This window comes from Scyliorhinus canicula, chromosome 17 (assembly GCF_902713615.1).
Source record: "Scyliorhinus canicula chromosome 17, sScyCan1.1, whole genome shotgun sequence".
In the NCBI taxonomy this organism is placed as follows: Eukaryota; Metazoa; Chordata; class Chondrichthyes; order Carcharhiniformes; family Scyliorhinidae; genus Scyliorhinus; species Scyliorhinus canicula.
The window spans coordinates 95,703,308-95,719,625 of NC_052162.1; the positions used below are offsets into that span (position 1 = coordinate 95,703,308).

At 49.8% G+C, this 16,318-nt stretch overlaps 1 protein-coding gene across 3 annotated transcripts in view; it reads right to left on the reverse strand.

Moving 5' to 3' along the window:
• The window catches only part of dock11 (dedicator of cytokinesis 11), a 321,886-nt gene that overhangs the window by 78,062 nt on the left and 227,506 nt on the right, over positions 1-16,318 (reverse strand). For all 3 annotated transcript variants that reach the window (XM_038774333.1, XM_038774332.1, XM_038774334.1), the window contains exon 44: positions 12,525-12,582. In XM_038774333.1, coding sequence (XP_038630261.1) covers positions 12,525-12,582 — 58 coding nt within the window. The remainder of the gene's footprint in view (positions 1-12,524; positions 12,583-16,318) is intronic.

Sequence of the window (16,318 nt, forward strand, 5' to 3'; positions counted from 1 at the left end):
TCTTCGCGCTGATGGGATCCTCTGGTCACGGTGAAGGAGAGCCCCCCCCCCCCCCCCCCCCACACTAGTGGCGGAATGGGCAAGCCACGCAAAACATCATAGACATCGGCGGGTCTGGAGGATCCAACCGGTGGCCAATGGCGAGCCACCTCCATCTCTCTCCAGACCTCCTTTGCAAAGGCACATTCCACAAGAAGGTGGACAATGGTCTCTTCCCAACCAGTCACCTCGAGGGCAACATGCAGATGGGGTGAGACTGTGTGTGTGTGTGTGTGTGTGTGTGTGTGTGTGTAGGAAGGATCTGATGGGGAGGACCTTTCCCACCACCAGCCAAGCTAGGTTTTTGGTGCTTCTGTGAACGTTCAGATGAGGCATTCTGCCAACAACACTGACATTTCCTTTCCCCGTAAGGCCGCGACGATGTTACGTGCAGGCCGCTGCAACAATTTATTATTAATTAATCAGATTTCAGTCACCAATCAAGGGAAGGGTCAACATACTCCCTTTTGTTTTACTTTTTCAAAATATTTTTAATGAACATTCAACGTTTTATATCAAAAATGTACAAAACAAAACAAACACTTGTATCATAAGATTATAAATGACAACAGTATCAATAATGCCAGTAACAGAAATACAACCCAAAAAGCCCACCGCCCACTACCTCCCCCATGAACAACTAACAGTGACCAATTCCTTAAAGTACAATATGAAAGGTCGCCATCTACGGTAGAATCCAGAGAACGACCTCCTCACTGTAAACTTGATCATCTCGAGCTACAAAAACTCTTACCAACTCACCTAGCCACGCTGAGGCACCAGCTGGCATTGCCCGTCTCCAGCTCAGCAAAATCCCACCAATTTGGGACAGGGCCAGAACATGCGTGTGTGGTTCGTGGTGCTTGTTCACAAACACCGCTCGTATCTATCTTCAACCCCAGCAAAAAATTGACTCATTCTGGCCTTGGTGAGGCGCGCCCTAAACGGCACCTTGAGATGGATCAAGCTCAACTTTGCACATGGTTACTGTAGAGGGATTCACTCCACACCTCCTCCTCCAATATGGGTCCCAGCTCTTCCTCCCACATGTCCACCGAACAGAATCCTGTACCTGGAAGTACCTGAACCCACCCACATTTCCCAACCCGTTTATCTTTTCACCCCTCTAACTGTGGCATCCAACTTCGCCGGCTGAAATAAATGATCCCTACAGATAGGAGCCCATCATGCTGACGGAATTGCTGCCATATTTTTAAAGTACCGGGTTCAAAATATTTCGCCGCAGCAAACGTCAGAGAAACTGTCGCCAGCGTCCTCAAGCTAGACACTTTGCACGACCTCGACTTCAGTCACACCCAGCGAGCTTCCTGACCACCACACCACCTTCCTAGCATTGGCTGCTCAATAATAAAACATCAAATTTGTCAGCGCCAGCCCCTCCCTTGCCTATCTCTCTGGAGGACCCCCCTCCGAACCCGAGGAGTTCTCCCCACCCATAGAAAACCAGCTATCATCCCCCAGAAGAACGACTTGGGCCAGTTTAGTTCAGTGCGCGAGACAACTGGTTTGTAATTCAGAACAGGGCCAGCAGCGCGGGTTCAATTCCCGTACCGGCTTACCCAGAATGTAGCGACTAGGGGCTTTTCACTGTAACTTCATACTTGTGACAATAAAAGACTATTATTATTATTATTATTGGGAGGAAAAACTGGTAGGCATTGAAATAAAAAAAGAATTGCGACAAGATGTTCATCTTAATAGATTCAACCGGGCCAGCCAGCAACATTGGAAGGCTTTCCCACCTCTGTAGATCTGCCCTGACCCTGCTCGCCAGGCGGGTGTAAGGCAATTTGCAAAGTTGCGCCCAGTTCCATGCCACCTGGACCCACAGATACCGGAACGCTGTCCCAGCCAGACGGAACGGCAGCCCCCGCAACCCAGCTCCCCCCCACCCCCACTGATGGGCTAACCACAACTTTGAACTGTGAACTTTCTTCTCCATCCTAACCCTTTTTTTTCCTTTGGCCTAACACAACACCCCCCCCACCCCCGGCCATCTGTCACTTTTTCCTTTAGTTTTGCTTTCACCGAGCACTGACCTTTTGACCTCCTATTAACCCATTCTGCTCTCTTATCTTTATGCCACTGTGGTAGTATGACTAGGGGTATTACGGTACCTGGGAATGTGAGCTGCCATTGGTGCAGAGGAATCGCTGCCCAATGGCCCGGGTAAGTCATGTGCCTCTCAGCCGATTGGCTGATAGGTAGGTAGCTCCGCCTACGAGGCGGGATATAAGAACCCGTGCTTCCCGGCAGTCGGCCTTTCTTCTGTACGTCTGCTGCCGGGTACACTTCAAACCTATCGTTCGGACTTCATCTACGTTTCGTTTCCATTGATTGTGCATCAGCCACCATCTTCCGTCCTTAATGCGACCATTAACACTCCATTTCCCTTGTGTTCATGACATCTTTGTCAATCTCTCCTAAGCGCCCACCTATCCGTGACGTATTCTGCTCTACTTCCTCCACCCCCGCCCCTCCTCTCCATATATAATTTATCACAATTTGATCCCTCTTCATCACTGAAGAAGGGTCAATGGACTCAAAATGTTAACTCTGGTTCTTTCTCCACAGATGCTGTAAGACCTGGTGATTATATCCAGCGCTTTCTGCTTTTATTTCAGAATTCCAGCATTTGCAGTATTTTGCTTTTTATCTTTCTTTCTCACCTGGTCATTATTACTTCACCAGCCTTGTATTATTTTTCCCTCGTTATTATTTTACAGCTCTGTCTGAAGCAGATTGATTGGAAAAGGTTGTTCAATCAGCGCCGGCTTTAGGGTTGCTGGCGCCCCGGGCAAGCTGAACTTCGGCGCCCTTGGGGGGGTGGGGCCGAGGAGGGGGGCGGGGCCGAGGAGGGGGGCGGGGCCGAGGAGGGGGGCGGGGCCGAGGAGGGGGGCGAGGCCGAGGAGGGGGGCGACGAGGGGGGGGGGGGGCCGACGCCGAGGAGGGGGCGGACCCGAGGGGGGGGCGGGGCCGAGGAGGGGTGGACCCAAGGGGGGGCGGACCCGAGGGGGGGGCGGACCCGCGGGGGGCGGACCCGAGGGGGGCGGGGGGCGGACACGCGGGGGGGGGCGGGCACGCGGGGGGGGCGGGGCGGGGGGCGGGGGGGCGGACCCGAGGGCGGGGCGGCGGACCCGAGGGCGGGGCGGGGGGGCAGACCCGATGGCGGGGCGGGGGGGCGGAACCGAGGGGGGCGGGGGGTACCGAGCGGGGGGGGGCGGACCCGAGGGCGGGGGGCTGTCCCGAGGGGGGCGGACCCGAGGGGGGCGGGGGGACCGCCCTGGGGGCGAGCGGCCACCGCGCATGCGCTGGTTGGCACCGGCCCAACTGCGTATGCGCGGGACCCGAGTCTCTGGCGCCCCCGAGCACATGGCGCCCCGGGCGACAGCCCGAGTTGCCGGTGCCTTGAGCCGGCCCTGTGTTCAATACTACTTCAATAAAGATCAAGTGAACTAACAAGTAAATATGTTAACAGGCTTCTCCGGCTTCTCCGAACTCTGCGGGGTGAACAGGGAAAGGATTCAGTGGGGTTAACACAGATATGTAGATATATGTTATTTGAGTGACCAGAGAGACGGGCTTTTGGAAATAAAACACCGCTGAGGTAAAACATGACACCAAAACATTTTTAGCATTTCAACAATTAAAAAAGTGAAGAGAAGGATGGCACGTGGCGCAGTGGTTAGCACTGGGACTACGGCGCTGAGGACCCCGGTTCGAATCCCGGCCCTGGGCCACTGTCCGTGCGGAGTTTGCACATTCTCCCCGTGTCTGCGTGGGTTTCACTCCCACAACCCGAAGATGTGCAGGTTAGGTGCACTGGCCACGCTAAATTGCCCCTTAATTGGAAAAAAAAATAATTGGGTGCTCTAAATTTATTTTTAAAAAGTGAACGGATTAAAAGCGTAAAAAATACACAGACTGACTACTTTGAGCAAAGGCATGACATGCCTATCCAAGTCGTGGCAGCCGAGGCAAAATTAATGACTGCAATATGATCAATTTCAGAAATCTTAGACGGACTAAAAGGTGCACAATAAATAAATCACCAAGGAGAAATAGCGATCATGCCAGAGCAGTGAGAGAGCCTTTGGAGATGGCCTGTGAGTCAATGAATCATTGAAAGCATTCAATAGGATGGATCTGAAGAAACAAATTCCTCTGGTGGGAGGGGTGAAGAATGAGGGGGCATAATATTAAAATTAGGTACAGGACATTTAGGAGGGAAATCAGGAAGCACTTATTCACATAAAGGTTAGTGGATATTTCAAGAGGAGTTTGCTAGGCTGAGCTCAACAGATTTTTATTGGGTGTGTCAAGGGATATGGAACTAAAGTAGGTAAATGGTAAAGATAATGATACATTGTGGCAGCTGGTGGTTCATTGTTGCCTCATAGTACCAGGGACCAAGGTTCCAATCCGGCCTTGGGTGACTGTGGAGTTTTATAGTTCTCCCCGTGTCTGCATGCGTTTACTTTGGGAGCTCCAGTTTCCTCCTACAGCCCAAAGATGTGACAGTTAGATGGATTGACCATGTTAAATTGCTCCTTAAATGTCCAAAGATATGTAGGTTATGCGGATTGGCCATCATCAGTGCACGGGGTTTTGGGCATAGGACAAGAGAATGGGCTTAGGTAGAGTGCTCTTTCAGAGGGTCAGTGCAGACCCGATGGGCAGAATTCTAAGGATCAACCATGATCTAATTAAACAGTGAGGTGGACTCAAAGGGCTGAATGGCCCCCTCTGGTTCATAATATCCCCATCACTTACCCGAGGAGTGACTAGGCTGCTGGAGTAGACCTGGAAGGAATTGGGAGCATCGTAGCGAGGATACATTGAGGCCCCATCATTTACTTGGTGTCTGTACCAAAGTAAGACTAACTGGCCTGTAATTCCCAGGGTTATCCCTATTCCCTTTTTTGAATAGGGGCACGACATTCGCCACTCTCCAATCCTCTGGTACCACCCCTGTTGACAGCGAGGACGAAAAGATCATTGCCAACGGCTCTGCAATTTAATTTCTTGCTTCCCATAGAATCCTTGGATATATCCCGTCAGGCCCGGGGGACTTGTCTATCCTCAAGTTTTTCAAAACGCCCAACACATCTTCCTTCCTAACAAGTATCTCCTCGAGCTTACCAGTCTGTTTCACACTGTCCTCTCCAACAATATGGCCCCTCGCGTTTGTAAATACTGAAGAAAAATACTTGTTCAAGACCTCTCCTATCTCTTCAGACTCAATACACAATCTCCCGCTACTGTCCTTGATCGGACCTACCCTTGGTCTAGTCATTCTCATATTTCTCACATATGTGTAAAAGGCCTTGGGGTTTTCCTTGATCCTACCCGCCAAAGATTTTTCATGTCCTCTCTTAGCTCTCCTAATCCCTTTCTTCAGTAACCTCCTGGCTATCTTGTATCCCTCCAGCGCCCTGTCTGAACCTTGTTACCTCAGCCTTACATAAGTCTCCTTCTTCCTCTTAACAAGACATTCAACCTCTCTTGTCAACCATGGTTCCCTCTCTCGACCATCTCTTCCCTGCCTGATAGGGACATACATATCAAAAACACGCAGTACCTGTTCCTTGAACAAGTTCCACATTTCACTTGTGTCCTTCCCTGACAGCCTATGTTCCCAACTTATGCACTTCAATTCTTGTCCCTGACAGCATTCCCCCAATTGAAAACCTTGCCCTGTTGCACGCACCTATCCCTCTCCATTACTAAAGTGAAAGTCACAGAATAGTGGTCACTACCTCCAAAATGCTCCCCCACTAACAAATCCATCACCTGCCCTGGTTCATTACCAAGTACCAAATCCAATATGGCCTCCCCTCTGGTCGGACAATCTACATACTGTGTTAGAAAAGCTTCCTGGACACACTGCACAAACACTACCCCATCCAAACTATTTGATCTAAAGAGTTTCCACTCAATGCTTGGGAAGTTGAAGTCACCCATGACTACTACCCTGTGACTTCTGCACCTTTCCAAAATCTGTTTCCCAATCTGTTCCTCCACATCTCTGATGCTATTGGGGGGCCTATAGAAAACTCCCAACAAGGTGACTGCTCCTTTCCTATTTCTGACTTTAACCCATATTACCTCAGTAGGCAGATCCCCCTCGAACTGCCTTTTTATGCAGCTGTTATACTATCTCTAATTACCAATGCCACCCCCCCACCTCTTTTACCATCCTCCCTAATCTTGTTGAAACATCTATAACCAGGGACCACCAACAACCATATCTGCCCCTCTTCTATCCAAGTTTCCGTGATGGCCACCACTTCGTAGTCCCAAGTACCGATCCATGCCTTAAGTTCACCCACCTTATTCCTGATGCTTCTTGCATTGAAGTACACACACTTTAACCCATCTCCTTGCCTGCAAGTACTCTCCTTTGTCAGTGTTACCTTCACCACTGCATCACTACACGCTTTGGAGTCCTGAATATCGGCTTCCTTAGTTGCTGGACTACAAATCCTGTTCCCATTCCCCAGCCAAATTAGTTTAAACCCTCCCGAAGAGTACTAGAAAACCTCCCGCCCAGGATATTGGTGCCCCTCTGGTTCAGATGCAACCCGTCCTGCTTGTACAGGTCCCACCTTCCCCAGAATGCGCTCCAATTATCCAAATACCTGAAGCCCTCCCTCCTATACCATTCCTGCAGCCACGTGTGCAACTGCACTCTCTCCCTATTCCTAGCCTCGCTATCACGTGGCACCGGCAACAAACCAGAGATGACAACTCTGTCTGTCCTGGCCTTTAACTTCCAGCTTAACTCCCTAAACTTGTTTATTACCTCCACACCCCTTTTCCTACCTACGTCGTTGGTACCAATGTGCACCACGACTTCTGGCTGCTCACCCTCCCCCTTCAGGATCCTGAAGACACGATCCGAGACATCCCTGGCCCTGGCACCCGGGAGGCAACATACCTTCCGGGAGTCTCGCTCGCTCCCACAGAATCTCCTATCTATTCCCCTAACCATTGAATCTCCTATTACTATTGCTTTTCTACGCTCCCCCTTCCCTTCTGAGCCCTTGAGCCAGACTCAGTGCCAGAGACCTGGCCGCTGGGGCCTTCCTCCGGTAGGTCATCCCCCCCAACAGCATCCAAAATGGTATACTTGTTTTGAAGGGGACCGGCCACGAGGGATCCCTGCACTGTCTCCCTGTTAGTTTTCCTTTCCCTGACTGTAACCCAGCTACTCTTGTCCAGTACCTTGGGTGTGGTTACCTCCCTGTAACTCTTCTCGATAACCCCCTCTGCCTCCCGGATGATCCGAAGTTCATCCAGCTCCAGTTCCCTAAGACGGTCTCTGAGGAGCTGGAGTTGGGTGCACTTCCTGCAGGTATAGTCAGCGGGGACACCAGTGGTATCACTCACCACCCACATCCTCCAGGAGGAGCATGCAACTGCCCTAGCCTCCATCCCCTCTTACTTTACAGAATTAGCTGCCCCGTAGACCAACTGGACCTCTGCCCTCTGACTCTGCTTCCAGTCAGCTGTACTCAAAACTCCTGGCTCCCTTCACGCTCTTTGATAAATATAGGAAATGAAATGTAAGGAGCACCTTACTCCCTCCTCACCTAACTCCGTCAGTCACCAAACTCTCACTGTCACACTCAAATGCAACCAGTTCAGCACTCAGTGCAGACAAAGTCTGCACTGTAACTAGCTCAGATTAATACTGTGGCTCTAGCCTCTGAGCTGAGGAGGAATTTCTTCTCTCAGAGGGTTGAGAGTCTTTGGAACTCATTGCCGCAGACAGCTGTGGGGGCAGAGCCCTTGTGCTTATTTGAGGCTGAGATAGACAGATTCTTGGTCAGTCAGGGATTCAAGGGTTATGGGAAAGGCCAGGAAAGTGGGCATGAGGAATATCGGATCAGGCAAGATCCTATTGAATGGTGGAGCAGGCTCAAGCGGGCCGAACGGTCTACTCCTGTTTCTAATTTTTAAAGTCTTAAAACATTCATTTAGCTTCTCTATATTTAAAGAATGTCAACAGAAGAGAAGGGGCTAGCTCGTGAGTCCTTCTTTTGGTATGGTTTGTTATCGAATACATAGAGGAATTGTAGGATAGCTCTGACCTCTAGAATGCACATCCTGTGCTTTCTGGGATGCCAGGGATGCTGCCTACTTCCTGAATAACCATTCATGCAGGAATTATGGCCAGTTGCAGCAGCTTGAGCTCAGGGTTCAAGAGCTTGAGCAGCAGGTTGCACCACCGCCACCAATCTGTCAGGTTGTGAACTTCGTGGATAGCATTTTTACTGATGTGGTCACCCTGCAGCTTAAGGGCATGCAGGAATGGGTGACCAATAGGCAGTCGAGAAGAAGAGGCCCGATAGTGCTGGAGCCCCTTCGCGGCATCACATTCTCCAGTAAGTATTCAGAGTATAATTCTGAAAGGGATGCAGGAGTCGAAAGACCTGGGCGTATACGTGTAAACATCATTGGAGGTGGCTGTGTACAATGAGAGAGCTGTTAATAAAGCTCTGACATAGCTCTTCTTGTCCTGATGCCTGCCCGGAGCAGGTGAGGGGATGCGGCACATCAGAGGAAGGGATCCTGTTTAATATGCAGATCTAGTCTAATGATGCCACTGGGCCATAACTGCATTAACAGTTGGATCCTGAGTTGGGGTGCTGATGTCCCTTACCTCTGCCCACCACCCCTCCCACCCCAGGTCGGGAGTGGGGGAAAACAGGCCCATCCATTTTATTTCAGGTTTCTTTGTGGATCAGAAGCAGCAGAAATACTCATCAAACTCTCACAATGGAGCCTTCAGACTCTCTTGTCCCCGGCTTTTCCCAATTCCCCCCTTTTCCCCCAAGCTCATCTTAGCCATTCAGTAAAGTGGGTGACCAATGAAGGGGGAAGTGATCGACTGTTCAACATGTGCCAAAAGCAATCATGTGCCAAAATCTCCAAACCAGGTTGTCAGTGATTCCTCACCGAGAGAGCTGCTCTTTGCCCGATATAGGGTACATGCTCCTGCTTTGACAGCACGCCTGACCTACCGAAGGCTGAGGGCCTTTAAGTACAAGTTGGCAATAACAAGTCAGGAAGCCTCCATGTCACCTTGTGAGAGTAAGGCTGGGCTGCAGTTAAAGCTGCTAGCAGCAAAGAGAAACTGTAAAACAATCTGCTGTTTGTCCGGTTTAGGACGATTTGTACCATGCAGTCTAATCCTATTCCCTGCTCACTCCCCATACCCTTTAATATCCCACTCAAGGTCGGCACGGTGGCACAGTGGTTAGAACTGCTGCCTCATGGCGCCAAGGACCCAGGTTCTATTCTGACCCTGGGTCACTGACCGTGTGGAGTTTTCACATTCTTCCCCATCTGCGTGTGTCTCACCCCTAAGATGTTCAGGGTAGGTGGATTGTCCACGCTAAATTGCCCCTTAATTGGAAAAACTATAAAAAAAATAATATCCCACTCAATCTAATCCTTCTCTCCTGCTCACTTCTCATAACTCGCCCCACCAGTCCAATCCCACTTCCAGTCACTCCCATATATTTCGCAAGTCCTCTATTTCAATCATATTGCTTTTTAAAAATAGTTTATTGTTGGCTTCAATACTGGGTGTGTAGCCGAGAATGTCACATTTGAACTTTTAGATATAAAAAAATGTTTTTCAACTTCCCTTTTAAGCACGAGGGTTGCATTCTCAGAGGGCACATCCTGTTGCTCCCATTAGTCATCATCTGATCAAAAGAACATTTGCTAAAAGATGTGTAGACACAAGATAAGGCAGGTTTGCTTCATTCTCAAATTCCGCCTGCTAGACAGATTTTGAGATTTCTCCTTACCTTGATTGGGATTTTAAACAGACTACCTATTCTGATTTACGACATGGACAAACCAGTTTTCAAATAAGAAGTAGTCCATAAACAATCTGAAGTCATAGCATTTATGGAGGGTGTAATGATTTTAAATGAAACCCTAATAAATATCAACTGAGAATGAAAGGTTTAAATGACAAATCGCTCTCACAGTAGGAGCATAAGGGCTGCATTCACAATGTTGCTTGATAAGTAACTGTTGCGTCCGAATCGAGCCATAAGATCGGAGCTGGAAGAATGGGCGGAATTCTCTGCTCCCGGGAAAAATCGGAAGGGCCGTCGTGAACTCGGCCGAGTTTCACGACGGCCTCGGCGGCCGCTCCTCGCCCCCTATTCTCCCCTCCCGGCGGGGCTAGGAGCGGCGCTCCGTAACTCACGGCCGCCGGGCGGCGTGCCAAGAGTGACGCGACGGCGGCGCCTATGTGACGTCAGCCGCGCATGTGCAGGTTGGCCGGCTCCAATCCGCGCATGCGCGGCTGACGTCACGACGGCGGACAGCTCGAACCTGTGCATGCGCGGTGGCCGTCTTTCCCCTCAGCCGCCCCGCAAGACGTGGCGGCTTGATCTTGCGGGGCGGCGGAGGGGAAATAGTGCGTCCGATTGAGACGCCGGCCCGACGATCGGTGGGCACCGATCGCGGGCCTGTCCCCTCCCGAGCACAGTCGTGGTGCTCATTCCCCACCAGGCCCCCTACAAACCCCAAAACGGGCATCTCACGGTGATTTCACGACGGCAGCGACCAGGTGTGGTTGCCGCCATCGTGAAACGGTCACGAACGGCAGGCCACTCGGCCCATCCGGGTCGGAGAATCGGCGGTCGCCGTGAAAAACGGCAAGCGGCAAAAGAATCGCGGGGGGCGCCAGGGGGGCGTGAAATTAGTTGGAGGGGCCCTCCCGCAATTCTCCCACCCGGTGTGGGGAGCGGAGAATCGCGCCCACAGTCTTTGTTTCTCAGCTCTTTATTACTGAGTGCCCATGTTCAGTCAGTCAGTTTTGTACACATGCTGCCACTTGTCTGCTTATTCTCACACTCAGGTACTTTTGCATGCCTATGATCTCACTCACAAAGTCTCATCCTCCCATTCATATATATGTTCACAGACACACACACACACACACACACACACACACACACACACACACAGACACATTGACAGACCAACCCCACAAACTAGACCCCAAGCACACACAGGCATGCAGACATACACCCACACATACTTCTCATTAAAAAAACAAATTTGCTGGGATACTTCCCAATTGGTTCTGACTAACTGGGCACTTCTTCAGAAGGACATGCAGAGGATGCATTAGAGAGTTGCTGGAATGGTTCCAGGCATCAACACTTACACTTAGGTAGCTAGGTTGGAGAAGCTGGAATTGTTCTCCATAGAAGGCTAAGTGATTTGATAGAGATGCTGAAAATCATGAAGAGCTTAGATAGAGTAAATAAAGAAAAACAGTTTCCAATCGTTGAACGTTAATTTGGCTGTCCAGAGAGCAAGCTTTGGCATGAGGAGAAATCATTTTATGAAGTGAATGGTTAGGATTTAGAATGCACGGTGCAGCATGTGGCGCAGTGGTTAACACTGGGACTGCAGCGCTGAGGATCCGGGTTCGAATCCCGGCTCTGGGTATATGTCCATGTGGAGTTTGCACATTCTCCCCGTGTCTGCGTGGGTTTCACCCCCACAACCCAAAGATGTGCAGGTTAGGTGGATTGGCCATGCTAAATGGTCCCTTAATTGGAGAAAAAAGATAATTGGGTACTCTAACTTTATAAAAAAAAGGATTTGGAATGCACATCCCGATAGGGTGGTGGATACAAATTCAATGGTGGCTTCCAAGAGGAAGTTTGAAGTGGGAAAATAATCCAAGGATATGGAGAAAGAGTCGAGGTTGAGGTAACTAGATTGTTCTTTGAAAGAGCCGATGCAACCTCGATGAGCTGAATGGATTCCTCCCTTTGTTCTAGTATTCTCTGCTTCTGTTGTGTGACTGGGCATGTTAGGCATGGTTTTTTGGGTACATTAGCCACAGGCGCAAATCCCGTTTTGGCCGATAAATCACTCGAGAGGTCCATGACGGGATCTGCGCCAGCGAGATCTCGGTTTGAGATCTCCCCCACCCTTGGAATGTTCCATCACCGGCGGTGCGATATTTCCGGAAACAGAAACCAGTCGTGATGACCATGCCTGGGCTGTGGAGGTGCTTGGAGGCCCTAGGATGGTGGGCTGAAGCTGGGCATTGGGCCCTGGTTGGTAGGGGCAGTGCCAGGGTACCACTCTCCTTCATTGGGGGAAGGGGGTTCCCCCTGATGTGTCGGCAGGGATGGGGAAAAGAGAAGCCCCAAGTTACAGTCATTGTCAGAATTGTGTCCAGTAGTAACTTCCTGAACAGCTTTCCTTTATCAATGAGGAGACTGCAGATATTTACATCCAGTTACAGACATAGAACAGCCTGGTGAAGTAAATAACAACAAGCTGTGTCTATGTAACACCGTTAACAAAATGAAACATCCCAAGGCATTAAAGGCTCTTATATTCAACTAACATCTTATTTTAATTTGTTAACAAGAGCCATTCAGTTCAGTACAAAATATATCACTTACTCTTTTTGTAAAGGTATTCTGCAACCAAGGCTGTCACATGAACATAACACATCACTGCCTGCAAAGGAGAAGAGACATGTTACAGAGACTCATTCACAACTTGCCCGACAATTAAGTATTTAAGAAAAGATATAATGGCATTAGAAGCAGTTCAGAGAAAGTTCACTCGACTAATTACTGGGTGAAGCGGTTGTCCTACAAGGAAAGTTGGACAGGTTGGGCCTGTATCCATTGGACTTTAGAAGATTGCGAGGTGACCTTATTGGCAGGATGGATGCTCAAAGGATGTTTTCCCCGTCTGGGAGAGACGATAACAAGGGAGCTCAGTTTAAGAAATAAGTGGTTTCCCATTTTAGATGGAGATGATAATTAATTTTCTCTCAGATGGTCGATAGTCAGTTCTTTACCCCAGAGAGTAGTGGAGGCAGGGTCACTAAATTTATTCAAGGCAGCGTTAGTCAGATTTTTGATAGACGAGGGAGTCCAGGACTGGGGAACTTGAGCACATGATACTTCAATGCAGGATTGAGGGAAGGCCACATTGTCAAAGGTGCCCATCTGTTGAATGAGATGTTAAAGAGAAGTCACCTTTGGGCTGAGATGTGAGGGCGAGACCCGTCTGCCCCCTCTCAGCAGACTGATGGCACTATTTGCAGAGAGAACTGCAGGTCAACATTTATCCCACAAATAACAGCACAAAAGTAGCTTATTTGGTCATCACCTCATTGATGTGTGTGGGAGTTTGCTGTGTTAAATTACCACCAGTCAGCTCTTCCCTCTCAAAGGGGAAAGCAGCCGATGGTCATCTGGGACTAAAGCGACTTTACCTTTATCAGCATACCTGCTGATTAGGTCTAGTTAAATGCTTTGGCTATCAAATTAAGAAGAGTTAAATGAAGGCCATATAAAAAGCTTGACATGTATAATTGGTCTTGACGTGCATTGGCACAAACAATGCTTGTAGTTTCTTGAATATACAAGAGCAGGGGCTGATCTAATAGAGGTGTTTAAGATTATTGAAGGATTTGAGAGGGAAGACAGAGAGATATTTCTGTCAGTAGGTGGGTGTTAAAAGTTGACAATCAGAGCTAGCCTATTCAGGGGTGATATCAGGAAGCACTTCTTTACACAAAGGGCAATGGTAATCTAGAATTCTCTCCGACAGGTGTCAGGGATCAACTGAACATTTCAAAACTATTATTTATAGGCTTTTGTGAGGCATTGATGATGGATTCTCCTTTTGCTTCAATAGATAAGTGCTCTGTGGAAAAAAAGAGCAGCTTACAGTCTTGGTTGACGCCATTTCATATGACATTGGGCCAAGTCTTGATTTGCATAACTGATTGCAAATCCCGATTAAATAATAATAATTAGTAATCTTTATTCGTGTCACAAGTAGGCTTACATTAACACTGCAATGAAGTTACTGTGAAAATCCCCTAGTCGCCGCACTCCGGCGCCTGTTCGGGTACACTAAGGGAGAATTCGGAATGTCCAATTCACCTGACAAGCACGTCTTTCGGGACTTGTGGGAGGAAACCGGAGCACCCGGAGGAAACCCACGCAGACACGGGGAGAACAGATAGTGACTCAAGCCGGGAATCGAACCCGGGTCCCTGGCGCTGTGAAGCAATAAGTGCTACCCACACTGTGCTACAGTGCTTGGAAGTCCCTGTTGGAAGCATTGGTTTTGCACCATGCCGGAAGGTACTTGGCTCTTTTCTACCCAAATGTTGAAATGGGTTGATAACAGAGAGTTCTCCGTTTTGGTCTGTCCAAGGTTGTTTTTCCCCCCAATGTATTGGAATCCAGTTTGCAAGCTCGGAGCTTGGCCTTTCTTATCAACTTCATATCCAAGTCTGGGACGTCCTGTGGTACAGGTTCCCATGTTCAGCTAGCTTTGTGAGATGCAGGTAGCTTGTCCAACTCTCGTAACCATGAAGAAGTCGGATTTACTGTCTGGTAGACTTTGACCTTTTGTTCCGAGACGGGCTCCATGACTGGAATTCTCTGCCCGTTGAGATTCTCTGATCATGCCTGCAGCGCAAGGCAGCACAGTGGTTAGCATTGCTGCCTCCGGCGTTGAGGACCCAGGTTCGAATCCCGGCCCTGGGTCACTGTCCGTGTGGAGTTTACCCATTCTCCCCACGCCTGCGTGGGGTTCACCCCCACAACCCAAAGATGTGCAGGATAGGTGGATTGGTCATGCTAAATTACCCCTTCATTGGTAAAAATAATTGAGTACTCCAAATTTTTTTTTATTTTTTTTTAAATGCCTGCAGCGCACCGCCATCATCAGGTTTCCTGGAGGTGTGGGGCAGCTTTGATGGGAAATCCCATTGACAAGCAGTGCGAGTCGAGAATCTTGCCGCCAGCGAACACAGCGCATCACCGAGAAACAGGTGGCTGGGGGAAATCAGAGAATACAGCCCCATGTTTTTTTCCAAGCTGTGCATGAGCCTGACAAACACCGAGCTTACATTTGCCAGGAAATGCCACACTTCTGCACGCAGTGCAATGTCATTGGAGAGGATACTTCCAAGATGGCAAAATTTCAAGGACAGAGAGTGTGTTCTTGATTATATCTGTGGTGTTTTGCAGTACGTGGCCATGGCAGGCTGATAAAAGGTCTCGGTTTTTCTGACTTGTCAGGCAAAAGTGTCTTCAGGCCCGCGGTGGATTTGAAGTTAGTTTAACACTAAATCCACCGCAGCTGAAGGCTGGGGAAAAGTAATCAACAAGCAGCTGAATGTCCCCTGGAGTATGTGTTATGAGAGTGCAGTCATCTTCGAACAAGAGTTAACTCGGATCTGTTCAATAACCTTTGCGCAAGTCTAGAGCCTTTACAAATGAAAGAGGTTGCCGTCTGTCTTGAATTTAATGTGTATCTCTGTGTCAAGGTCTCTGAGTGAGCACTGTAGCATAGTCGAAAAATATGGGCGAACAACGCTGGAGCCAATACACAGCCTCGCTTTGTGTTCTTGGTGACAGGAAATGAAACCAATAACAACCAGGTCAACGATGGCCCATAATTCCCAGCACTGGAAGCAGGGCATCTAGAAACTTGAGGGTGGGAGGGACACCAAAAATGTACTGGGGAATCCCTCTTCTTCAAATACCCGCCCTCCACAGGATAATCCCTGCGAAGGATTCATTGAATCATAGAATTTACAGTGCAGAAAGAGGCCATTTGGCCCATCGAGTCTGCAACGGCCCACACCTCCACCCTATCATCACACCTCCACCCTATCCCCACACCTCCATCCTATCCCCACACCTCCACCCTATCCCCACACCTCCACCCCTATCCCCACACCACCACCCTATCCCCACACCCCCACCCCTATCCCCACATCCCCACCCCTCCACCCTATCCCCACACCTCCACCCTATCCCCACACCTCCACCCTAACCCCACACCTCCTATCCCCACACCTCCACCCTATCCCCACACCTCCACCCTATCCCCACACCTCCACCCTATCCCCACACCCCCACCCCCACCCCTATCCCCACACCCCCACCCCTATCCCCACACCCCCACCCCCACCCCTATCCCCACACCCCCACCCCTATCCCCACACCTCCACCCTATCCCCACACCCCGACCCTATCCCCACACCTCCTATCCCCACACCTCCACCCTATCCCCACACCTCCACCCTATCCCCACACCTCCACCCTATCCCCACACCTCCACCCTATCCCCACACCTCCACCCTATCCCCACACCTCCACCCTATCCCCACACCTCCACCCTATCCCCACACCTCCACCCTATCCCCACACCTCCA